A 26,865-nucleotide genomic window follows, 5' to 3' on the forward strand; every position below is an offset into this window, starting at 1 on the left:
TCTCCCCAGCCCCCAGAGGCTCTCTCTCCCCAGCCCCCAGAGGCTCTCTCTCCCCAGCCCCCAGAGGCTCTCTCTCGCCAGCCCCCAGAGGCTCTCTCTCCCCAGCCTCCAGCATCTCTCTCACTCTCTCCTTAGCCTGCAGCGGCTCTCCTCCCCCCCCCCCCAGCCTGCAGCGGCTCTCCTCCCCCCCCCCCAGCCTGCAGCGGCTCTCCCCCCCCCCAGACTGCAGCGGCTCTCTTCCCCCCAGCCTGCAGTGGCTCTCTTCCTCCCCCCAGCCTGCAGCGGCGCTCTCCCCCCCCCCAGGTGCTCTCTTCTCCCCTCCCCTAGCCTGCAGTGGCTCTCTCTTCCCTTCAGCCTCCAGTGGCTCTCTTCCCTTCAGCCTCCAGTGGCTTCCCTCCCCCCAGCCTCCAGAGGCTCCTCCCCCCAGTCTCCAGAGGCTTTTTCCTCCCAGCTTCCAGTGCCCCCCCAAGCCTCTGGCGGCTCTCCCCCCTTCAGCCTCCATTGGCTCTCCCCCCTTCAGCCTCCATTGGCTCTCCCCCCTTCAGCCTCCATTGGCTCTCCCCCCTTCAGCCTCCATTGGCTCTCCCCCCTTCAGCCTCCATTGGCTCTCCCCCTTCAGCCTCCATCGGCTCTCTCCCATCAGCCTCCAGCAGCTCTCTCCCCTGAGCCTCCTCTCTTTCCAGCCTCCAGCAGCCCTCCCCCAGCCTCAAGAGGCTCATCCCCCCGCCCACCCAGCCTCCAGTGCTTCTCTTCCCTCAGCGGATCCCCCCCCCAGCAGTTTAAGCCACCTCTAGTGCTGACAGTACAGACTGCAGGGATTCTAATTGGTCGGCACTGTCACATGGACAGAACCTGTCCTCTCTCATCTATAGGCAAAGACAGGTTCTGTCCTCTCTTAACTGTAACCAAAGAATGACAGATCTCGGCGCTCCGCCCTACAGGTGCCATCGGCTACTTTAAGGGAACTCTATTTGTTTTTAGGTTACACCTGTGATTGGCAATCACAGCGGTCACATGATCAGGAGACCATTCTGCTGACTCCTGATCAGAGACCGGGAGCTGTCTGCGACAGCTCAGCCACTGTACGGGGAAGTGGTACGAGGGCCGGTAAAACAGGCAGCGCCAGCTGAGGTTAGCAGGAAACAAAGGACTGTGGATCACCAAGCAGGAACTGGAACATGGTGAAGCTTAAGAGGAGCATAGCCAGGACAAAAGGTCATCAAGAGCCGGGCAGCGAAAGGTACAAGAACATCAGGCAAGAGGCAGAGTCAAGATGCAGGTCGGGGTCAGTACACAGTCAGGCAGCGAGGCAGAAGAGCCGGGTCACGTACAAGCCAAGGTCACAGTAGGCAGGCAGGAATCCAGGGTTTGTTCAAGGGTAGGCAGGAATAGCAGGTCAAGGCGCAGTTTAGACAGGAACTCAGCAATCTGTCCATGCCATAGTTCAGCTTAAATGGGTAGTTTGGCGCTATTGCGCTCGTACCGTGCACATTCCCTCTTGTGCACACGTTAATACGTTTGCACATGCATGCTTATTCCTATTTTGTAGTGAGCCTTTGCTGAGAATCATGGGCATGTGGCCTTCTGGTTCCTATACGTGCTGAGCTTCTCTTACCCCCCCCCCCCTTTACTAAACGGGAGGTGGTTTAATCTTCGATCTACGTATCGTCTTTTCTGTATTTACAAACCTCGTTCACAGTAAAAGGGGAGCTTATTTCATTGCGGATGGGCTGGACGTTTGTAAACACTACTAGATATTAGTTCACAGCTATCACAAGGTACAGAGCCACTCTGATTGGCTCTGTACATTCTGTACACTCTAATTGGTTCTGTACGTTGTAGCTGTGATTTGAGCTGTTCAATGACATCTCAGGTCACAGCCATTTATGATTGTGTTCTCTTGAGTGCCTTTGATAACCTTTTTATAGTTGGCAATCTAGAAATACACATCCAAACTAGATATTAGTTCACAGCTATCACAAGGTACAGAGCCACTCTGATTGGTTCTGTACATTGTGACTGTGATCTGAGCTGTTTAATGACATCTCAGATCACAGCCATTTATGGTTGTGTTCTCTTGAGTGCCTTTTATCCCCCCTTTTATAGTTGGCAATCTAGAAATACACATCCAACGACGGCACAGAGGTGGTTAAGTGTGAAACAAATCTCTACCAATGCCAAGGGCTTATTTTTAATTTCTTGGTAGGCAGTTAAATTACAAGGGTATTTAATGATTAAACGACATAAATAGCTTTAAGACGTTCATGACCGTGACACGGGGGGGCTTTCCATAATTTAAATAATGGCCTATTTCCTTTTATTTTGGGCTAATCTGCATTATATATGGTCTTTTATAAAGCTTTGATCTAATTCCGTTATTTCCAGACAGTGTTTGTTTTGTGGATTAAAAACCCCAAATCCCTTGATTTGATAGAATTATGACGAGCAATGAAGTGCTTGTTAAACAGCGTCTACATATCGAGTAGCGCCATAAATCACGGGTTTTCTTTAAGGATTCATTATTTTTTTACTTTCATGTATATTATAATTTTTTTATTTTTTTTGGACACAAACAGGTAATGAAGATTTTTATTTATTTTTTTAATAAAAGTGACCCTATTTTATTTTATTTTTTTTAAAGTTTAATGCACAGAGAGTAAAAAAAACGGGGGGTCTGGGGGTTGTGCGTCTTCGTCACCCTTTAAATAATAAAACAAAGACTCCAATTTAAAAAAAATTAAAAATAGTGTGTCACAGTAGTAGCCCGCTTCAAATCACGACAGATGGGCCTCTGCCCCCCCACACATACACATGGTAGTGTCTTCTGCTCCCCCCCCCCCCTCCATGCCCTCTGCCCACCATAGCAGTGTCCTCTGCCATTCCTACTCCCCCCCCACCCACAGTAGTGTCCTCTGCACGCACCCCCAGTAGTGTCCTCTGCCCCCCCTAACAGTATTGTCCCCCCCCCCCCATAGCAATGCGCTTTGAACCCCCCCCCCCCCATACACACACAGTAGTGTCCTCTGTCCCCCATAGCAGTGTCCACTGCCTCTCCCTTCACCATGCTTCACAGTTGCCCGCAGACACTTATTGTACCGCTCTCAAGCCCTTAAGCGAACAAACTGCTTTCTGCTGCCATTTTTCTGCCCCCCCCCCCCCCCCCCCCAGTTCCTATGTTTTCCTGCATAGGACATGGAAACAAGGCTAAGCGACTCAACTGTGCAGGAAAACATAGGAACTGGGATGGAGCAGAATGGCTGGACTGATGAGGTTGGAACAACCTACCTGCTGAGTTCCATCAAGTACTGTGTATACCTAGAAGAATTGGTCCTGTTGACACCAAATATGCATTTGATTTGGATTTCTCTTCTGTTCATTTACATTCCATTTTGTTGTTTGATAAAAAAAAAATAAACTATAAACTTTTCTATTTCTGAACTTATTCTTCATTTACAGCATTTTTTCACACCTGCCTAAAACTTTTGCATAGTATTGTATACATTGGCCTTGGTGAGATACGGCAGGTACAGATTGGTGATTAGAGCCTTGGGGGGGGGGGGGGGGGATGCTGCAGGCACACATTGGACACTAGAGCTTTGGGGGGGGGGTTGCTGTCGGTAAACATTGTCCAATAGAGCCGTTTGGAGATATTGAAGGAACACATTGGCCACTAGAGCCCTGGGGAGATATTTTAGGTACTCATTGGTCAGTTGAGCCTTGGAGAGATACTGAAGGTACACATTAATCACTAGAGCCTTGGGGATAGAGATACTGCAGGTAAACATTGGTCACTAGAGCCTTGGGGAGATACTGCAAGTACAAATGGACCGCTAGAGCCTTGGGGAGATAGTACAGGTACACATTGGTCACTAGAGCCTTGGGGAGATACTACAGGTACACATTGGTCACTAGAGCCTTGGGGAGATACTACAGGTACTCATTGGTCACTAAAGCCTTGGGGAGATACTACAGGTACACATTGGTCACTAGAGCTTTGGTGAGATACTACAGGTACACATTGGTCACTAGAGCCTTGGGGAGATACTACAGGTACACATTGGTCACTAGAGCCTTGGGGAGATACTACAGGTACTCATTGGTCACTAGAGCCTTGGGGTGATACTACAGGTACACATTGGTCACTAGAGCCTTGGGGAGATACTACAGGTACTCATTGGTCACTAGAGCCTTGGAGAGATACTACAGGTACACATTGTTCACTAGAGCCTTGGTAAGATACTACAGGTACTCATTGGTCACTAGAGCCTTGGGGTGATACTACAGGTACACATTGGTCACTAGAGCCTTGGGGAGATACTACAGGTACACATTGGTCACTAGAGCCTTGGGGAGATACTACAGGTACTCATTGGTCACTAGAGCCTTGGAGAGATACTACAGGTACACATTGTTCACTAGAGCCTTGGTAAGATACTACAGGTACACATTGGTCACTAGAGCCTTTGGGACATACTACAAGTACACACAAAAAAAAAGCAGCAGAAAGAGGGTGCCTGGGTCAGTGTGATAGTAAAAGCAAGTAACACTTTATTCAGATACACTTACATAAAAGTATCTTGCAAGCTGCACACAGGGTGGATGGGGATCACCAATCAAGCAGTCAGCCGTCACAAGTGATGAGAAGACCACTGTGGGCTTGGGGAGATACTGCAGGTACACATTGGTCACTAGAGCCTTGGAGAGATAATTCAGATACATGTTGGCCACTAGAGCCTTTGGGGAAGATACTGCAGACAAATGTTGGTCACTAGAGCCTTGGGGAAGATACTGCAGGTACACATTGGCCACTAAAGCCTTGGAGAGATACTGCAGGTACACATTGGTCACTAGAGCCTTGGGGAGATACTGCAGCTTCACATTGGTCATTAGAGCCTTGGGGAGATACTGCAGACAAATGTTGGTCACTAAAGCCTTGGGGAAGATACTGCAGACAAATGTTGGTCACTAAAGCCTTGGGGAAGATACTGCAGACAAATGTTGGTCACTAGAGCCTTGGGGAAGATACTGCAGACAAATGTTGGTCACTAGAGCCTTGGGGAAGATACTGCAGGTACACATTGGCCACTAGAGCCTTGGGGTGATACTGCAGGTACACATTGGCCGCTAGAGCCTTGGGGACATACTGCAGGTTCACTTTGGTCACTAGAGTCTTGGGGAGATACTGCAGGTACACATTGGCTGCTAGAGCCTTAGGGAGATACTGCAGGTACACATTGGCTACTAGAGCCTTGGAGAAATACTGCAGGTACACATTGGCCACTAAAGCCTTGGGGAGATACTGCAGGTACACATTGGCCACTAAAGCCTTGGGGAGATACTGCAGGTACACATTGGCCACTAAAGCCTTGGGGAGATACTGCAGGTACACATTGGCCACTAAAGCCTTGGGGAGATACTGCAGGTACACATTGGCCACTAAACCTTGGGGAGATACTGCAGGTACACATTGGTCACTAGAGCCTTGTGGACATACTGCAGGTACACATCGGCCACTAGAGCCTTGTGGACATACTGCAGGTACACATTGGTGACTAGAGCCTTAGGGAGATACTGCAGACAAATGTTGACCACTAGAGCCTTTTGGAGATACTGCAGGTACACATTGGCCACTAGAGCCTTGTGGACATACTGCAGGTATACATTGGTGACTAGAGCCTTAGGGAGATACTGCAGACAAATGTTGACCACTAGAGCCTTGTGGACATACTGCAGGTACACATTGGTGACTAGAGCCTTAGGGAGATACTGCAGACAAATGTTGACCACTAGAGCCTTTTGGAGATACTGCAGGTACACATTGGCCACTAGAGCCTTGTGGACATACTGCAGGTATACATTGGTGACTAGAGCCTTAGGGAGATACTGCAGACAAATGTTGACCACTAGAGCCTTGTGGACATACTGCAGGTACACATTGGCCACTAGAGCCTTGTGGACATACTGCAGGTACTCATTGACCACTAGAGCCTTGTGGAGATACTGCAGGTACACATTGGCCACTAAAGCCTTGGTGAGATACTGCAGGTACACATTGACCACTAGAGCCTTGTGGAGATACTGCAGGTACACATTGACCACTAGAGCCTTGTGGAGATACTGCAGGTACACATTGACCACTAGAGCCTTGTGGACATACTGCAGGTGCACATTGGTGACTAGAGCTTTAGGGAGATACTGCAGACAAATGTTGACCACTAGAGCCTTGTGGAGATGCTGCACGTACCCAGTGGTTTAGTGTGCAGGCAGCAGCCGTTTTGGACTGCAGTTCCATGTGGCAGGGGGTGGTGGGACACCTTCATATCACTGCAGAGCAGCGTGGTCCGCTGCACTCGCTGTACGGTGACAAGTAGGGCCATCCAGAGGGGTACAATATTATGTAAACGCATTGCATAATACCGCACATCTCTGGAGCGCATGGAAATGCCGCGTCCTGGTGTGAACATGGCGCACGGAAAGCGTTTTGTTTTCTGTGTGCCCTCGCAGTTCCCGGCCAGGCACTGCGCACATGTGAATAGTCACTTAAGCAAAATCATTTATTTTTTCTGGGGTTCTGGGAAGTGAAGCATGAAGTCAGGGATTTTATTTCTCATGATCTGTTTATTACTCGGCCGATCTTCCTGTCATTCTAAGGCTGCGTTTACAAAGGGTGTGTCCTCCTAAAGGGTTTCCTTCAGTTCCCACTACCCTTCAAGCTTGAGAAATTGCCCACGGAGCCAGTTCTCACAGAAAGGGTATAAAAATAGGAGGAGGTTATCCCATGCCCATGGCACGGCCCGCAGCCGGGGGGGGGGGGGGGGGGGCAAGCTTATGAAAACAGCAGCTTTGTTTAAATCATTTCTGCCTTGTTATCGCTTCCTCAAGATGGGATCAGATTGAAAGGAGCGCATGGAAGACTTCTGGCAGAGCTTCCCTTATTCTTCTGGGTTGTGCACGTGCACGTGGGGCGATAAAACAATCACTACTTCACGTGCACACATTTCACCACGCCGTTCCCATCAAGCCCAGCTGCTGCTTTATCCTGTTGCATGTTTTTAATAACGAAGGACCCGGGGATGATGTCATTCCTTCCTTGTATGCGTTTCACAGTCTTTTCTGTGTTTCTTCAAATGCAAAATAATGTTTTTTTTGTTTGTTTACATACTCTGGTTGAAAGAAGTCCATTCGGTTAACCGCTTCCATGCCGCCGCACGCACTTTTACGGCAACAGAATGGCACGGCTGCGCAAACGGGCGTATATATGCGTCCCCTTTAATTTGCTATGATTAAGCATTAATTTATAGTGTGAAACGCGTCAGCGTTTTACTCCCGTGTTGTGTGCTGTGACTTGTAGTGCAGTTTTCCCTTTTTTTTTTAAATGGACAACCAAGGTTTTTTGGAGTGTTGCTGTCCATATTTTCTTTTTCCATCTGTTGCCTTGTGCATTGCCAGCACCCTTGATCTCCTGAGACCATACTGATCATCCTAACACCATCCACCTGGAGCGGAAACGTTCTTTCTTTCATATGTGAGCCGTGAGTTCGGGCGCCAGCGCTCTGTGACCGGGCCCGCAAGATGTCCGCCGGTGTCCCGCGATCCGGTCACAGAGCTGAAGATTGGGGCAGATGTCAGTGTAAACACATCTCCCCGCCCTTCCCCTGACATCTCACTGATCGTCTGTTCCCTGTCATCGGGAACAGCGATCAGTGTCATGTCAAGCCATGCCCCCTAAGGGCCCTTTCACACATACGGACCGTATGTCCGCATTTTCATCCGTCTGTTTGTGGATGAAAACGGGACATACATGGGTCCCTATGTGATTACGGGTGTCAGCGGATGAATATCCGCTGACACCCGTAATTTGTCCGCCTCCGCAAAGATCCGCATTTGCAGACGAAAGAAATCCTATTTTTCTTCCGTCTGCCGGATCGGATGAACACGGACATGCGGTCCGTGTTCGTCCGATCCCCCATAGGGGAGAGCGGAGGAAAGACAAGGGCGGTCCCTGCACAGTGTGCGGGGACCGCCCTGTCAGCTGCCAGCTCAGCGGGGATTTTACGGAGGATCCCCTCTGAGCTTTGCGGACACACGGAGCGGATCATTACTGATCCGCTCCGTGTGAAAGGGCCCTAACAGTTAGAAGCACTCCCTAGGTCATACTTAACCCCCCTTCAGCGCCCCCCTACAGGTTAACCCGCCGGTGTTCCGCGATCGGGTGACAGAGCTGAAGAACAGGGGAGATGCCACTGTAAACACAACATCTCCCTGTTCTTCCTAGTGACATGTCACTGATCGTCTGTTCCCTGTCTTAGGGAACAGCGATCAGTGACATGTCACGGCAAGCCACGCCCCCTAACAGTTAGAATCACTCCCTAGGTCACACTTAAACCCCTTCAGCGCCCCCTACAGGTTAACCCCTTCACTGCCAGTGTAATTTTTACAGTATTTGGTGCATTTTTATAGCACTGATCGCTGTAAAAAATGACAATGGTCCTTAAATGGTGTCCTAAATGTCCGCCATAATGTCGCAGTCACGATAACAAACGCTAATCGCCGCCAATACAGTAAAACCTTGGTTTGCGAGTATAATTAGTTCCAGAAACATGCTTGCAATTCAAAGCACTTGTATATTAAAGCATTTTTTTACAGGGTATAAAAGAGAAGAGAGGCGCCTCTAAGGCCTTGTACACACGGTCGCACCAAACCGATGTGACTGGTGCGTCGGACCGTTTTCATCGGTTCACCTCTGAAGTGGCCGTACGGCCTGATATGTGTATAACACCGCCAGTCCAAAATCCGATCGGGTCAGAACGCGGTGACGTCAAACACACGACGTGCTGAATAAAACGAAGTTCAATGCTTCCAAGTATGCGTCGACTTGATTCTGAGCATGCGCGGGTTTTGAACCGATGCTTTTCTGTACTAACCATCGGTTTGGTCCGATCGGGCAGACGGTCCATCGGTTCGGATTTGAAGCATGTTTTAAAATTTTGGACCGAAGAAAAACAGACCGATGGGCTATACACACGGTCGGTTTGGTCCGATGAAACTGAACCTCGGTCCATTCTCATCGGTTCGGTCCGACCGTGTGTACGGAGCCTAAGTGTAGCAATAAGTTGCTAAATGTTGTACCTTCATTAAATGTAACCATATTACTACACTTAGAGGCACCTCTCTTCTTTTCTTATACTCAGTTGTGACATGACGCTGCTCTTATATCAAGACATCGCTTATATATCAAGGAAAAATGTATTAAAACATTTTGCTTGTCTTGCAAAACGCTCTCAAACCAAGTTACTCTCAAACCAAGGTTTTACTGTACTAGTAAAAAAAACAATATTAATAAAAATGCCATAAAACTATCCCCTATTTTGTAGACGCTATAACTTTTGCGCAAACGGATCAACAAGCGCTTATTGCGTTTTTTTTTTTTACCAAAAATATGTAGAATACGACGTATCGGCCTAAACTGAGGATTTTTATATATATATATATATATATCTTTGGGGGATATTTATTATAGCAAAAAGTAAAAAATATAATTTTTTTTTCAAAATTGTCGCTCTATTTTTGTTTATAGCGCAGAGGTGATCAAAGACCACCAAAAGAAAAAAGAAAGTTCTATTTGTAGGAAAAAAAAGGACGCCAATTTTGTTTGGGAGCCACGTCGCACGACCACGCAATTGTCAGTTAAAGCGACGCAGTGCCGAATCGCAAAAAGTGGCCCGGTCTTTGGCCAGCGAAATGGTCCGGGGCTAAAGTGGTTAAAAGAAAAATGTATAAGCGCTTTTTACTGAAGCTTAATCTGCTTGTATATAATTTCCCGGTTCCTAATTTCTCCACCCATCAACACGCTAATGAAATGATTAACCAATTCCCACCCAGGCCCGTTCTGACATTTTTTTTCTACAAATCATCATTTATTTTTTTTCTTGCTCAAAAAATTTTCATAACCTCAAACAATATAATTTTGTTTTATTTTTTTAGCAGAGACCCTAGAAAATAAAATTGTAGTTGTAGCAATTTTTTATGTCACACGGTATTTGCGCAGCAATTTTGGCACAGTGGCGACAATTGATGGACACAGTGGCTGCGTTTGATGGCATGGCACAGTGGCGACAATTGATGGGCACGGTGGCGACAATTGATGGCACAGTGGCTGCGTTTGATGGCATGGCACAGTGGCGACAATTGATGGGCACAGTGGCTGCATTTGGCATGGCACAGTGGCGACAATTGATGGCACAGTGGCGACAATTGATGGGCACAGTGGCTGCATTTGGCATGGCACAGTGGCGACAATTGATGGCACAGTGGCTGCGTTTGGTGGCATGGCACAGTGGCGACAATTGATGGGCACAGTGGCGACAATTGATGGCACAGTGGCTGCGTTTGATGGCATGGCACAGTGGCGACAATTGATGGGCACAATGGCGACAATTGATGGCACAGTGGCTGCGTTTGATGGCATGGCACAGTGGCACAATTGATGGCATGGCACAGTGGTTTCAATTGATGGGCACAGTGGCTGCATTTGGCATGGCACAGTGGTGACAATTGATGGCACAGTGGCTGCGTTTGATGGCATGGCACAGTGGCGCCAATTGATGGCATGGCACAGTGGCTTCAATTGATGGGCACAGTGGCTGCGTTTGATGGCATGGCATAGTGGTGACAATTGATGGCACAGTGGCTGCGTTTGATGGCATGGCACAGTGGCGACAATTGATGGCATGGCACAGTGGCGACAATTGATGGGCACAGTAAAGTTGCAACTGATTTTGAATTTTTTTTGCGCCCCCCCCCCCCCCCAAAAAAAATTTGAGCACCAGCCGCCACTGAGTTTGACTCTGGAGTTCAGAATGGTCTCAATGCCCACCATAATGCTGATGCGGCATACATTCCTCAGCTCCATCCATTGGGCCATAGCACTTAATTGGCGCTCCACGTCGGTACCTTGGCCTCAAATCCTCAACCGCATGACAAACATTAAACTCTCTGAGAGAATTCATCATACATTATATGATTCTATGCCCCTCTTCCAAAAAAAATGGATTCTCTGGGATGCCACCTTTCTGGTTTAGAATAAATGTCTATTAACTGACACCTTCCTGACTGTTTTTTCTCTTCTTCTGTACAATGTTCACTGTTAAAGTCTTTTGTATGCATACATGTACCTACATTGTAATCTTTTATATACTTTGACCTTTTTCCACAATAAAAACCATTTGTAAACAAAAAAATAATGCTGATGCGGCTCACCATGAAATTGAGTTTGGCACCGAAGCTCTGAATGGTGTCCAGGCCCAGCAGCCAACCTTGTGTCTTCAGAATGGTGCAGGCCAGCTACTTGGCACAAGACCCAGAAGCAAGTGGCGACCCCCAGACTAGCCGTGTCTACTACAGTGATTTCCAGCTTCCAAGGACATTGTAAATGTTGCAACAAACAATATTTTTATTCTTACATTACTCAACACAGATGGGAATTATCGTTTTTTTGGACTTGATCATCTGTAGACGATGAGTCAGACACAACTCTTTATTTGTCAACATCACAAACCAGATCTCTTGGTAACAGACATGCCGTGTAGTCACAAGACTGCCAGCGTACAGCTTATTAGTAAATGACGCACAGCGCCGCGCTTTACTATGATCTGCTGGACGCCCACCATTCACTTCCATGGTGAACGCAGGAACATCATTCACCCTCCGCAAGCGTCAGCATTGTGGTACACTTCAACCAACACAAGGAGTCTCTGTCCACTGAAATCTGAAAATAAATTGTTATAAAATAATTTGATTATATTGATCCATAACAAAACTCGTTTTTATTTCTAAGGCCTCATGTACACTGTATTGTGTTGACACTGCTGTTGGGGGGCATCTGTTCCCCCCCCCCCCCCCCACAACCAAAAACGTAAATGTATTTTATTGGGATTTTATGTGAGAGACACAAAGTGTCACATAATTGTGAAGTGGAAGGAAAATGATACAAATAAATATGTGAAAAGTGGGGGGGGGGGGGCATTTGTATGGCGCCCCCCGGAGTCAATACTTTGTAGAACCCCCTTTCTCTACAAGTCTTTTTGGGGGTGTCTCTACCAGCTTTGCACATCTAGAGAGGAACATTTCTGCCCATTCTTCTTTGTAAAATATCTCAAGCTCTGTCAGGTTGGATCGAGAGCGTCTGTGATCAGCAATTTTCATGTCTCGCCACAGATTCTCAATGGGATTTAGGTCTGGACTGTGACTGGGCCATTCTAACACATGAATAGGCTTTGATCTAAACCATTCCATTGTAGCTCTGGCTGTACTTTAGGGTCGTTGTCCTGCTGGAAGGTGAACCTCCGCCCTGGTCTTAAGTCTTTTGCAGACTCTAACAGGTTTTCTTCTAAGATTGTCCTGTATTTGTCTCCATCCATCTTCCCATCAACTCTGACCAGCTTCCCTGTCCCTGCTGAAGAAAAGCATCCCCACCACATGATGCTGCCACCACCATGTTTCACGGTGTGGATAGTGTGTTCAGGGTGATGTGCAGTGTTAGTTTTCCGCCACACATAGCGTTTTGCTTTTCGGCCAAAAAGTTGAATTTTGGTGTCATGTGACCAGAGCACCTTCCCCCACATGTTTGCTGTGTCCCCTCCCCCACAAACTGCAGACAGGACTTCTTATGTCTTTCTTTCTCCAATGTCTTTCTTCTTGTCACTCTTCCATAAAGGGCAGATTTGTGGAGAGACCACTAATAGTTGTCCTGTGGACAGATTCTCCCCCCTGAGCTGTGGATCTCTGCAGCTCCTCCGGAGTTACCATGGGCCTCTTGGCTGCTTCTCTGATGAATGCTCTCCTTGCCCGGCCCGGTCAGTTTAGGTGGACGGCCGTGTCATGGTAGGTTTGCAGTTGTGCCGTACTCTTTCCATTTTCCGATGATGGATTGAACAGAAGCTCCGTGAGATCTTCAAAGCTTGGGAGATTTTTTTTATAACCTAACCCTGCTTTATACTTCTCCACAACTTTATCCCTGACCTGTCTGGGGGGTTCCTTGGCCTTCATGATGCTGTTGGTTCACTAAGGTTCTCTAATAAACCTCTGAGGGCTTCACAGAACAGCTGTATTTATACTGAGATTACATGACACACAGGTGGACTCTATTTACTAATTAGATGACTTCTGAAGGCAATTAGTTCCTCTAGATTTTAGTTAGGGGTATCGGAGTAAAGGGGGCCGAATACAAATGCCCCCCACACTTTTCACATATTTATTTGTAAAAAACATTTGGATATCATTTTTCATTTTCCTTCCACTTCACAATTATGTGCCACTTTGTGTTGGTCCATCACAGTGATGGCGAACCTCGGCACCCCAGATGTTTTCGAAACTACATTTCCCCATGATGCTCAACTACCCTGCACAGTGCCCGAGCATCATGGGAAATGTAGTTCCAAAACCAGGGCCGCCATCATGAATTATGGGGCCCCTTACACAGCTTCAGGCCTGGGCCCCCTGGAGTACAGAGAACCGGGGGGGGGGGGGGGGTGCTGCCCGCCTGAAATTGAGAAGCGGGGGGGGGGGGCCTTTACAAAAAAGAAGAAAGAAAGAAAAATATATATATGAAAAAAGGGGGGTTGCCATCCGGGGCCCGACCTCTTGGCCCTTTAATAAAATATATATATATATATATATATATAAAATATAAAAAAAATGTAATAAAAATTATAAAAATATTTTACAAAAAAGGGGGGTTGCCATCCAGGGCCTGACCTCTGGGCCCTTTAATATAATATAATATATATATATACCGTATTTATCGGGGTATTGCGCGCTCCGGTGTATAGCGCGCACCCCTAAAGTGGACCCGACATTCCTGTGAAAAAAGATTTTAGTACTTACAGTTTTGGTGTCTTGCGCGGCGTCCTCATCGGGTTTGTCTGCGGCTTCGGGTGTCCTCTTCGTCGGGTCCGGCGTCCTTCTACGGCGTCCTCCCCGCTCGATCCCCGCCTTTCCCGCGCCGAGTTTGAATACTGCGTCGGCATATACCGAGCGCAGTACACTCGTGTATAGTCGGGCAGGCTTGGCTACTATCGCGCTCACGTCCTGTACGTCCAGGACGTGAGCGCGAGCCTGCCCGACTATACACGAGTTGTCTGCGCTTGGTATATGCCGGCGCAGTATTCAAACTTCGTGCGGGAAAGCGGGTATCGGCGTATATCGCGCACCCACGATTTTGCCCTGATTTTAAGGGCAAAAAAGTGCGCTGTATACGCCGATAAATACGGTATGTGTGTATATATATATATATATATATATATATATATATATATATAGTTATAAAAATAATTTACAAAAGAGGGGGGTTGCCATCCGGGACCTCTGGGCCCTTTATTAAAAATAAACCTCTGGGCCCTTTAATAAAAAATAAATAAAAAAATATATATAAAAAAAAAGTAAAAAAATAAATAAAAAAAAGGGGGGGTTGCCATTCGGCGCCCTGGAGGCCTCCGTTTTTTTTTTAACGGGGGTTGACATCCGGGCCCCTTACAGGTGTTCTGCCTGTACCCCCCTGATGGCGGCCCTGTCCAAAACACCTGGAGTGCCAAGGTTCGCCATCACTGGTCTATCACATAAAATCCCAATAAAATACATTTACGTTTTCGGTTGTAACATGAGAAGATGTGGAAAATGTCATGGGGTATGAATACTTATTCAAGGCGCTGTACACACATAGGCAGTTCGAGGCAGAAAATCCCCAAGGGCTTGGTGTCTTCTCCCCTGAGAACACAAGTACCACCCGGTAAAGCCTTCAGCCCCGTCCAGCCACAGAATATAGAGCTTTTTTTTTTTTTTGAAGCTCTACATTCCGTATTCCGCAGTTCTAGATTTTAAAGCCAGTAACATGGTCTCTAAATAGAGATTTCTGGTTCTAATTTTCACAACAATAATAACTTCTTATGGGTGATGATGACTCCGGGGGTAGAGGGCGTGTGAAATGATGTCCTCGTTTAATGTTCCCATCATAGAACCAGATGATTGGACGGTTTCTAACTTCTCTTCACACACTACGCTCTCTCCGGCACCACTAATTCTTCACATTTTTTAGCAACAATTGGAACGTTCAACCTAAGGGCCCATTCAGACGGGGGGAGGGGGGGGCAAATTGGCGTCTCCTATGCAGGGCCATCTTTTACCGGAACGAGGATGCACAGCTGTTGTGGGGGGGTATTCTTGTGCCGGTGTTCCATTCCTTTCTGTTGGGACTTTGTGACCTAATATACCGTATTTATCGGGGTATACCGCGCGCCGGTGTATAACGCACACCCCAAGCTTAGAAAGGGAAGTTTAGGAAAAAACTTACATTTTGAATGCTCAGCCTTGTCGTTGTCCGTCTGCTGTCGGTGTCCATCGGCGGCCTTGCGCGGGGTCCGTCCAGCCTTGTCGATGTCCTGCCCGGCGGCCTTGTCCGGCGTCCGTCTGCGGCCTTGCGCGGGGTCTGTCCAGCCTTGTCGATGTCCGTCTGCTGTCTTGCCCGGCGGCCTTGTCCGGCGTCCGTCTGCGGCCTTGCGCGGGGTCCGTCCAGCCTTGTCGATGTCCGTCTGCTGTCTTGCCCGGCGGCCTTGTCCGGCGTCCGTCTGCGGCCTTGCGCGGGGTCCGTCCAGCCTTGTCGATGTCCGTCTGCTGTCTTGCCCGGCGTCCACCGGCGGCCTTGTCCGGCGTCCGTCTGCGGCCTTGCGCGGGGTCCGTCCAGCCTTGTCGATGTCCGTCTGCTGTCTTGCCCGGCGTCCGTCTGCGGCCTTGCGCGGGGTCCGTCCAGCCTTGTCGATGTCCGTCTGCTGTCTTGCCCGGCGTCCGTCTGCCGCCTTGCGCGGGGTCCGTCCAGCCTTGTCGATGTCCGTCTGCTGTCTTGCCCGGCGTCCATCGGCGGCCTTGTCCGGCGTCAGTCTGCGGCCTTGCACAGGGTCTGTCCAGCCTTGTCGGTGTTCGTCGCGTCCGTCTGCCGGTCCGTCCAGCCTTGTCGGTGTCTGTCGCGTCCGTCTGCTGGGGTGTTTGAGTTTGGCGCCTCGGTCAAGCTGTGCAGAGCCGGATTTCCGGTGTGTTCGGCTCCTCTCGGCTCGGTCTTTGTCGGCCTTGCTCAGAGACAGCAGGGATCGGCGTATAATGCGCACCCACGATTTTCCCCTGATTTTAAAAAAGTGCGCGTTATACGCCGATAAATACGGTACCTCGGTTTGCCCTCACCTCACGTTTGCTGGTCTTTCAGGAAGAAAGAATAAAACTCCTCATGGTGTAGTATCATTAACCGCTTCAGCCCCCGAACCATTTTGCTGGTCGAGGACCAAGCCACTTTGTGCGATTCGGCACTGCGTCGATTTAACTAACAATTGCGCGGTCGTGCGATGTGGCTCCCAAACAAAATTGACGTCCTTTTTTTCCCAAAAATAGAGCTTTCTTTTGGTGGTATTTGATCACCTCTGCGGTTTTTATTTTTTTTCACTATAAACAAAAATAGAGCGACAGTTTTGAAAAAAAATTCAATATTTTTTACTTTTTGCTATAATAAATATCCCCCAAAAATATATAAAAAATATATTTTTTTTCCTCAGTTTAGGCCGATACGTATTCTTCTACCTATTTTTTGTAAAAAAAATCGCAATAAGCGTTTATTGATTGGTTTGCGCAAAAGTTATAGCGTCTACAAAATATGGGATTGTTTTATGGCATTTTTATTAATAATTTTTTTTTACTAGTAACGGCGGGGATCAGCGATTTTTATCGTGACTGCGACATTATGGCGGACACTTTTGACACTATTTTGGGACCATTGTCATTTCCACAGCGATCAGTTCTATACAAATGCACTGATTACTGTGAAAATGACACTGGCAGTGAAGGGGTTTAACCTGTAGGGGCACAAAAGGGGTTAAGTGTGTCCTAATGTGTGTTTCTTACTGTGGGGGGGGGGGCGTGGCTTGGGCGTGTGCCGTCACTGATCGTCGTTCCCTATGACAGGGAACAGACGATCAGTGACAGGCTCAGTAGGAAACACAGGGAGAGGTTTGTTTACACTTACCTCTGCCCCTTCTTCATCTCTGTGACCCAACCGCGGGACACTGGCGGCGATCGGGTCCCATGGGCGTGGTCATGGAGCACAGGACTGGAGGCGCGTTCGCGACCCATGGCTGGGCTTTTTGCTATAAAAAAATATCCCCAAAAAAATATATAAAAAAAACATTTTTTTCCTCAGTTTAGGCCGATACGTATTCTTCTACATATTTTTCATAAGAAAATCGCAATAAGCGTTTATTGACTGGGTTGCGCAAAAATTATAGCGTCTACAAAATAGAGGATAGTTTTATGGCATTTTTTTTTACTAGTAATGGCGGCGATCAGTGATTTTTATCGGTACTGCGACATTATGGCGGACACTTTTGACACATTTTTGGGACCATTGGCATTTTTATAGCGATCAGTGCTATAAAAATGCATTGATTACTGTGAAAATGACACTGGCAGGGAAGGGGTTAACACTAGGGGCGAGGAAGGGGTTATTTATGTTCCCTAGGTGTGTTCTAACTGAAGGGGGGGTGGGACTGACTAGGGGAAACGACAGATCGCTGTTCATACATTGTATGAACAGACGATCCGTCATTTCTCCCCCTGACAGGACCGGGAGCTGTGTGTTTACACACACGGCTCCCGGTTCTCGCTCTGTAACGAGCGATTGCGGGTGCCGGGCACGCGCGACGGCGAGCAGGGGGCACGCGCCCCCAATGGCTGGAATGCGAAATGACGTATAGCTACGTGATTTCACGCAGCCAAGCCGGCCTGCCACGTATAACTGCGGCGGCTGGTCGGCTAGTGGTTAAAATAAAATGTATTTGAAAAAAAAACAAGACAGAAGAATAGATTGTGCTAAAGAATAAAATCAGGGATGCCGTCCGCATTCCAAACAATGGCGGAAGTGACGTGGCAGGTATTACGGGCTCTGACGTGTTTCGTCAGCAGCGTCTGAGATCATAATCCCTGATGACGTCAGATACTGCTGACTAAACGTGTGAGCTGAGCTGCTGCTATCTGGAGAGTATCTGTTCTCTGTAAAACTAGGGACTGCCGAGACTGCTCTACATATAGTAAATGTAAAATTATTATACAATATTGAAAGTCCAATAACCACCACCAAAAAAAAAAAAATTGTTCCCACAAAGTGCCAATGCAGTCTGCCGGTCATCCAACAAATCTGATTGCGATATCTTCAAATGTGCAAATCCCTCCGCTGACCTTTAGTTAAGTATCCTACTCGCCAAACGGGATTGAAACCCAATACAGGTAGTCAACACCAGCAAACGGATACTCCCCAGATAGCAGCAGTTCGCGCGTTTCGTCAGCAGCATCTGACGTGATCCCTGATGACGTCAGATGCTGACGAAACACTTAGGATCCCATTATATGTGCCAGATGATGGATTGAACAGAAGCTCAGCGAGATGTTCAAGGCTCTGGATATATTTTTATAACCTAACTCTGCTTTATACTTCTCCACAACTTTTATCCCTGACCTGCCTGGTGTGTTCCTTGGTCTTCATGATGCGGTTTACGAAGGTTCTCTAAAAAAACCTCTGAGGGCTTCACAGAACAGCCATATTCATACTGAGATTAAATGACACACAGGTGGACTCTATTTACTAATTAGAGGACTTCTGAAGGCAATTGGTTCCCCTAGATTTTAATTAGGGGTATCGGAGTAAAGGGGGCGCCATACAAATGTATACCAGCTGTACATATAGTAAATGTGAAATTATTACACAATATGCAAGTCCAATAACCACCACCTAAAAGTCAGTAGAAGGATTTGCACATTTGAAAATATTAAAATCAAAAACATTTTTTTTTTTTGGTGGTGGTTATTGTAGAATAATTTCACATTTACTATATTTATGTGTTGGCGCGGTATGGGATCACTATTGTTGAGGCTTTGAGCTTTACTACCTGCTGCTATAATATAGAAAAGTATTTAATTCATTTCACGTTCTATGTTTTTGTGCTGCACGGTATGAAGATTGCTTGTACCCGACGGTAGAAGGGACATTAGATGTTCATTTTTATTTGATGACGATGGTTCTGTGTCCTTTGTGAATCACGTCTGACTGTAGAAGTAAATTAATATCAATTGAATGTTTTCTTATTTGATCAGGAGTCTCCTCAGGACAGCGCCATCACTCGTGACATCAACAGAACCTTTCCGGCGCACGACTACTTCAAAGACACCGGCGGAGACGGACAGGACTCTCTCTACAAGATCTGCAAGGTACGCCACGCGATTGGGGAGAGTGACGCCCAATCATCGTAGTGTGTTCTAGTGTTTGCACAACAGAGTTTCCAAAGTATGCTCAGATAAAGGCGTTAACAACAACAAAAAATGATATATATATATATATTTATAGGGGTAGTGAGTGTTTTCAGTAAGTAAACTGGGGTTAAAGCGAATCTTCAGCCTCCAGAGTTACGTTTCCTTTCCTCACCATTCCCTCCCTTCCCTCCTCTCCCCTCCCCTCCTCTCCTCTTCCCTTCCCTCCCCTTCCCTCCACTTCCCTTCCCTCCTCTTCCCTTCCATCCCTTCCCTCCTCTTCCCTTCCATCCCTTCCCTCCTCTTCCCTTCCATCCCTTCCCTTCCTTACCCTCCTCTTCACTTCCCTTCCCTCCCCTCCCCTCCTCTTCCCTTCCATCCCTTCTCTCCCCTACCCTTCCCTCCCCTCCCCTTCCCTCCCCTTCACTTCCCTCCCCTTCCCTCCCCTCCTCTTCCCTTCCTTTCTCTCCCCTCCCCTCCCCTCCCCTTCACTCCCCTCCCCTTCCCTTCACTCCCCTTCCCTTCACTCCCCTTCCCTCCCCTCTCCTTCTCACCCCTCCCCTCTCCTCCCTTTCCCTCCATCCCACCTCTTCCCTTCCCCCTTCTTCCCTCCCCTCTGCTTTGCTTCCCTTCCCTCTCCTCTTCTCCCTTTCCCTCTCCCCTCCCCTTACCTTCCCCTGCCCTCTTCCTCCCTCCTCTTCCCTCTCTTTCCATTCTCTTCACTCCTCTCCCCTCCCCTGCCCTTCTCTCTCCCCTGCCCTTCTCTCACTCCTCCCCTCTACTTCCCTCCCCTCCCCTTCTCTCCACTTCCCTTCTCTCTGCTTCCCTTCTTCCCCCTTCTCTTTTCTTCCCTCCCTTTTTCCTCTCTTCTCTAAGACCTGGGGACATGCACCCTTCGGGGTTTCCAGTAAGACCCACACACACACACACTCCCTTCAGGTCTCCAGTAAGACCCAAATGCACACACATCTTTCAGGTCTCCTGTGACACCGGGACACACACACCCTTCAGGTCTCCAGTAAGACCTGGACCCACACACCCTTCAGGTCTTCAGTAAGACCTGGACACCCACACACCCTTCAGGTCTTCAGTTAAAGCCAGACACACACACACACACCCTTCAGGTCTGCAGTAAGACCCAAACACACACACACCCTTCAGGTCTCCAGTAAGACCCGGACACGCACACCCTTCAGGTCTCCAGTTAGACCCGGACACACACACCCTTCAGGTCTCCTGTAAGACCCAGACACACACACACACACCCTTCAGGTCTCCTGTAAGACCCGGACACACACACACACACCCTTCAGGTCTCCTGTAAGATCCAGACACACACACACACCCTTCAGGTCTCCTGTAAGACCCGGACACACACACACACACCCTTCAGGTCTCCTGTAAGACCCGGACACACGCACACACTCTTCAGGTCTCCAGATTGAATGCTTCATCCCACCTAGGACACCTTGAAGCCTTCAAGCTCCAGGGCCAGAGTTCAGCTTTAAAATGATAAATGGATTAGACTTCTACTTGCCAGTTGTTGGGAGATTTGTGTTTTGGGAAGTGATTGATGGCCTGTCTTGTCTTCTTTTAGGCCTATTCTGTCTATGATGAAGAGATCGGCTATTGCCAAGGACAGTCCTTCCTGGCCGCTGTTCTGCTGCTACATGTAAGTCTTATTCCTGTCTTGTGACGAGTCGCATGAATAGTGCTGTGTATCTCGTGTAACCATTGTAAGTCATTGTGATAGACCCGTTGTCACCTCCGGGGGGGTTGGGGGGGTCCTTGTTTATGTGGGATGTTTGATAAAAGCACGTGTCTGGGAAGCGGCCGTGTTTATAGAGGAAAGATCCGGCAAAGCTCTGACACAGGAAGCTTGTCTCTCGTCTCTCGTCCCACAGATGCCTGAAGAACAAGCCTTCAGCGTCCTGGTCAAGATCATGTTCGATTATGGACTCAGGGAACTTTTCAAACAGAACTTTGAAGATCTGCACTGCAAGTTTTACCAGCTGGAGCGCCTCATGCAGGTTAGAGCAACGAGACGTGGACATACGGGGGAAGGGCGACACGTGAAAAAAGTGCAAATATAACTGAAATAAGAAACCAGTAATGTCCTCATCTTATACTATATACCAGGGGTCTCCAAACTTACTAAACCCCTTTCCTGTCCTTCAGACATTAGGAGGGCCGGACTGGGGCTAATGGGAGTAGAAAATGCCTCCTCTTTGATATCCGTTGGAGGAATAGTGTCCCATCATTGGTATTAGTGGGAGGAATAGTGTCCCATTATTGGTGTCAGTGGGAGGAATAGTGTCCCATCATTGGTATCAGTGGGAGGAATAGTGTCCCATCATTGGTATCAGTGGGAGGAATAGTGTCCCATCAGTGGGAGGAATAGTGTCCCATCATTGGTATCAGTGGGAGAAATAGTGTCCCATCATTGGTATCAGTGGGAGGAATAGTGCCCCATTATTGGTATCAGTGGGAGGAATAGTGTCCCATCAGTGGGAGGAATAGTGTCCCATCATTGGTATCCGTGGGAGGAATAGTGTCCCATCATTGGTATCCGTGGGAGGAATAGTGTCCCATCATTGGTATCAGTGGGAGGAATAGTGCCCCATTATTGGTATCAGTGGTAGGAATAGTGTCCCATCAGTGGGAGGAATAGTGTCCCATCATTGGTATCCGTGGAAGGAATAGTGTCCCATCATTGGTGTCAGTGGGAGGAATAGTGTCCCATCATTGGTATCTGTGGATGGAATAGTGTCCCATCATTGGTATCAGTGTGAGGAATAGTGTCCCATCATTGGTATCAGTGGGAGGAATAGTGTCCCATCATTGGTATCAGTGGGAGGAATAGTGTCCCATCATTGGTATCAGTAGGAGGAATAGTGTCCCATCATTGGTATCTGTGGATGGAATAGTGTCCCATCATTGGTATCAGTGTGAGGAATAGTGTCCCATCATTGGTATCAGTGGGAGGAATAGTGTCCCATCATTGGTATCAGTGGGAGGAATAGTGTCCCATCATTGGTATCAGTGGGAGGAATAGTGTCCCATCATTGGTGTCAGTGGGAGGAATAGTGTCCCATCATTGGTATCAGTGGAAGGAATAGTGTCCCATCATTGGTGTCAGTGGGAGGAATAGTGTCCCATCATTGGTATCAGTGGGAGGAATAGTGTCCCATCATTGGTATCAGTGGAAGGAATAGTGTCACATTATTGGTGTCAGTGGGAGGAATAGTGTCCCATCATTGGTATCAGTGGGAGGAATAGTGTCCCATCATTGGTATCAGTGGGAGGAATAGTGTCCCATCATTGGTATCAGTGGGAGGAATAGTGTCACATCATTGGTATCAGTGGGAGGAATAGTGTCCCATCATTGGTATCAGTGGGAGGAATAGTGTCCCATCATTGGTATCAGTGGGAGGAATAGTGTCCCATCATTGGTATCAGTGGGAGGAATAGTGTCCCATCATTGGTATCAGTGGGAGGAATAGTTTCACATTATTGGTATCAGTGGGAGGAATAGTGTCACATTATTGGTATCAGTGGGAAGAATAGTGTCCCATCATTGGTATCAGTGGGAGGAATAGTGTCCCATTATTGGTGTCAGTGGGAGGAATAGTGTCACATCATTGGTATCAGTGGGAGGAATAGTGTCCCATCATTGGTGTCAGTGGGAGGAATAGTGTCCCATCATTGGTATCAGTGGAAGGAATAGTGTCCCATCATTGGTATCAGTGGGAGAAATAGTGTCCCATCATTGGTATCAGTGGGAGGAATAGTGTCACATTATTGGTATCAGTGGGAGGAATAGTGTCCCATCATTGGTATCAGTGGGAGGAATAGTGTCCCATCATTGGTGTCAGTGGGAGGAATAGTGTCCCATCATTGGTATCAGTGGGAGGAATAGTGTCCCATTATTGGTATCAGTGGGAGGAATAGTGTTTTTTTTTAAAGAGTTCAGTGTGGTTGAGGTGCAATTTCAAGGGTCATACACTTTAAAAATTCGCACCTGAATCAGTGAATGAAACTGCGCGGAACTCCTCCTAAATAGCAATTAAACCGCGCCAAACTCCTCCTAAATTGCATGCGGGTTCCCCCGCAGCCCCCCACTAAATTCACACCCGAGTCCAAACATGATTCAGTGATGTACATCTCTCTCTCTCTCCTCTCATTGGCTTAGATAGAGGTCAATCACAGCCATTATCGAGGGAGTGGGGGGCAGAGCCGAGCTCCACTCTTGTGTCTTATGGACACCAGGGCCACCATCGGGAATTATTGGGCCCCTTACACAGCTTTAGGCATGGGTCCCCTGGAGCAGAGAACCGGGGGAAGGGGGGGGGTGCTGCCGCCTGAAATCGAATTGAGAAGCGGGGGGGCCCTTTATAAAGAAAAAAAAAATTTTTTTTTTTTTAAAAAAGGGGGGTTGCCATCTGGGGACCTCTGGGCCCTTTAATTATAATAATATATATATATATATATATATATATATATATATATATATATATATATATATATATATATATATATATATATATATAAAATAAACATTTATAAAAAAAAAAATTGTCCCTTTAATAAACATTAAAACAAAAATATTAAAAAAATATAAAAAAAATAAATATATATATATATATATATATATATATGTGTGTTTTATAAAATAAAAAAAAGGGGGGGGGGGGTTGCCATCCTGGGGACCTCCGGACCTCTAAAAAAAAAAAAAAAAATTGGCCCTTTAATAAAAAATAAAAATATATTTAAAAAAAAAAAACTTTAATTTTTTTAATTAAAAAAGGGGGTTTCCATCTGGGGCCCTGTGGGCCTCCGGATCCCTTACAGGTGTACTGCCTGTACCCCCCTGATGGCGGCCCTGATGGACACACAGAGCAGGTCTCGGGGGGCGAGCAAGCAACTATGGGGGCACAACATGTGGGGGGGGGGGGGGATCAGGAACACCAGCAGGAGACCCATGAAGAGGATCAGGGCTGCTCTGTGCAAAACCATTACACAGAGCAGGTAAGTATGACGTTTGTTATTTTAATTAAAATAAATAAAGTTTTATATAATCACTTTAAGCCTAGCATTCTAAGCAGACCTAACATACCCCCTTCCACCATTGTCAGCCTCCTAACAAGGAGAGGAAAACAAATCCCGGCGTAATTTATTATAAATTGCCCATTGTTTCCTTTGTGGACTCTAAAAATAGCGGAGAAATGGGAACGTCTGGGGTGAGGGGCACACACTGATAAGCAGACACGGAAGCCGGAGCCCGGCCTGCAGTTGCACCAGCTGGGCCTGATTTGGACACATGATAGATGATAAGTTCAGCGGGGTCAGCTTCCATTTGCAGAAGGTATATAGAAATCAGAGGAACCGACGGGCAATCTGCCAATAGCAGGACGGGGCACATCCAATATAATAGTGAGGGCACCAAATATAAATCTGTTACCGGAAAGAAACACAAAAAAAAAAACTGTCCATCAGATTTGAATTGATATACATAAAAGTTTGAAAACAATTATAATTCGGGATGCACCGATTTTTTTTTTTTTTTTTTTTTACGAGTACCGATACTTTTTTTATTTTTTTTAATACTCGCTAATACCAATTACCGATACCTAGCGCAACTGTTTTGTGCGCACTTCAGCTGTCAGCAATGTTGCAAAGCATTGAAAAGTTATTTATAGGGTTGTCCAGATACCGATACTAGTATCGGTATCGGGACCGATACCGAGTATTTGCGGGAGTACTCGTACTCGCGCAAATGCTCCCGATACCTAAATAGAATACTTTTTTTGTATTTATCAACATGTTCTATGAAAATTCTTTGAGTTTTTTACTACTGCGTGACAAGCAAATAAAACATTTTTATTCATTTTTACTCATTTTTATTCTTTTATAATGTCTTGAGTTAGAGTTCTTCATAATTCTAAAGAAAATATCCTTAGTCTGTATTGTGGTTTGAAAACTGTCACATGACATTTAAAAAAAGTATCGGTATTCGGTATCGGCGACTACATGAAAAAAAGTATCGGTACTTGTACTCGGTCCTAAAAAAGTGGTATCGGGACAACCCTAGTTATTTACAAATTAAATACATAATTTTTTTTTATTTTTTACATTTTGTACTTTTTTCAACGTGAAACGTGTAAAAATATGTTGAAGGTGTAAAAACAATTACGAACAAAGCAAACAAAAAGAAAAGTTGTAATTATTAATAGTTTATAAAATAAAATTAACAAAAAAAAAAAACGGCAAGAAATTAATAAATGGAGGAGAATAAGGAGTTAATTAAGGCTGATTAGAGTAAATTAAGGGTTAATAAGGACAAGTTTATTTCAACTGACTTCATCTAAAGATTGAAATTCATTCCTTTGATCTGTAGATGAAGAAATAGAAAGATACAAAAAAAAGTTGTAATTATTTATAGTTTATAAAATAAAAATGGAAAAAAAAAACGGCAAGAAATTAATAAATAAATGGAGGAGAATAAGGAGTTATTTAACCACCGGACCAATATGCAGCTAAAGGACCAGGACTCCTTTTTGCGATTCGGCACTTCGTTTCTTTAACTGACAATTGCGCGGTCGTGCGACGTGGCTCCCAAACAAAATGGACGTCCTTTTTTTCCCCCCACAAATAGAACTTTCTTTTGGTGGTATTTGATCACCTCTGCGGTTTTTATTTTTTGCGCTATACACAAAAATAACAATGTTTCTTTTTATCTTTCTGTTTCAGTGGCTGAGCAATGTTGTTGTTAAAGATACACTGGCTACTTCAGCTTAATGAGTCGGTTGTTAAAGTGGGAGTTCACCCTGAAAAAAAAATTTAACCTTAGATTGATGCTCATTGTGTCTAGGGGAACGGGCTAGTTTTTTTTAAATCAAAGCTGTACTTACCGTTTTAGAGAGCGATCTTCTCCGCCGCTTCCGGGTATGGGTCTTCGGGACTGGGCGTTCCTTCTTGATTCACAGTCTTCCGACAGGCTTCCGACGGTCGCATCGATCGCGTCACGAGTAGCCGAAAGATGCCGAACGTCGGTGCGGCTCTATACGGCGCCTGCGCACCGACGTTCGGCTACTTTCGGAAAATCGTGACGCGATAGATGTGGCCGTCGGAAGCCTGTCGGAAGACTGTCAATCAAGAAGGAATGCCCAGTCCCGCAGCCCATGCCCGGAAGCGGCGGAGAAGATCGCTCTCTAAATCGGTAAGTACAGCTTCGATTTTAAAAAAACTACCCGATTCCCCTAGACAAAATGAGCCTCAATCTAAGGGTAAAAATTTGAATTTTCGGGTGAACCTCCACTTTAAGGACCAGGCGGCCCCGCTCCTGGCTTTTCTTTTTACATTTCAGCTGTCAGTGGGGGAATCCCGCTGACAGCTGAAAGACCCGAGCCTGAAAGTATGCAGATTTCTTTGCAGAGAATGCATTAAGGGAAGAAAAAAAAACCTTCAGCCTTAAGATCCACTGTAATACTACTTTTCTAAGTAAAGCCCTAAGCCAGGGGTGGGTATCTTTGA

The 26,865-nt window shown here is 46.7% G+C and overlaps 1 protein-coding gene across 2 annotated transcripts in view; it reads left to right on the plus strand.

Moving 5' to 3' along the window:
• RABGAP1 (RAB GTPase activating protein 1) overlaps positions 1–26,865 on the plus strand; it is a 197,081-nt gene that overhangs the window by 113,463 nt on the left and 56,753 nt on the right. For both annotated transcript variants that reach the window (XM_040322729.1, XM_040322730.1), the window contains exons 14-16: positions 19,180–19,293; positions 20,930–21,004; positions 21,237–21,362. In XM_040322729.1, the coding sequence (XP_040178663.1) occupies positions 19,180–19,293; positions 20,930–21,004; positions 21,237–21,362 (315 nt within the window). The remainder of the gene's footprint in view (positions 1–19,179; positions 19,294–20,929; positions 21,005–21,236; positions 21,363–26,865) is intronic.

Source organism: Rana temporaria, chromosome 9 (genome assembly GCF_905171775.1).
Source record: "Rana temporaria chromosome 9, aRanTem1.1, whole genome shotgun sequence".
Taxonomy (NCBI): domain Eukaryota; kingdom Metazoa; phylum Chordata; class Amphibia; order Anura; family Ranidae; genus Rana; species Rana temporaria.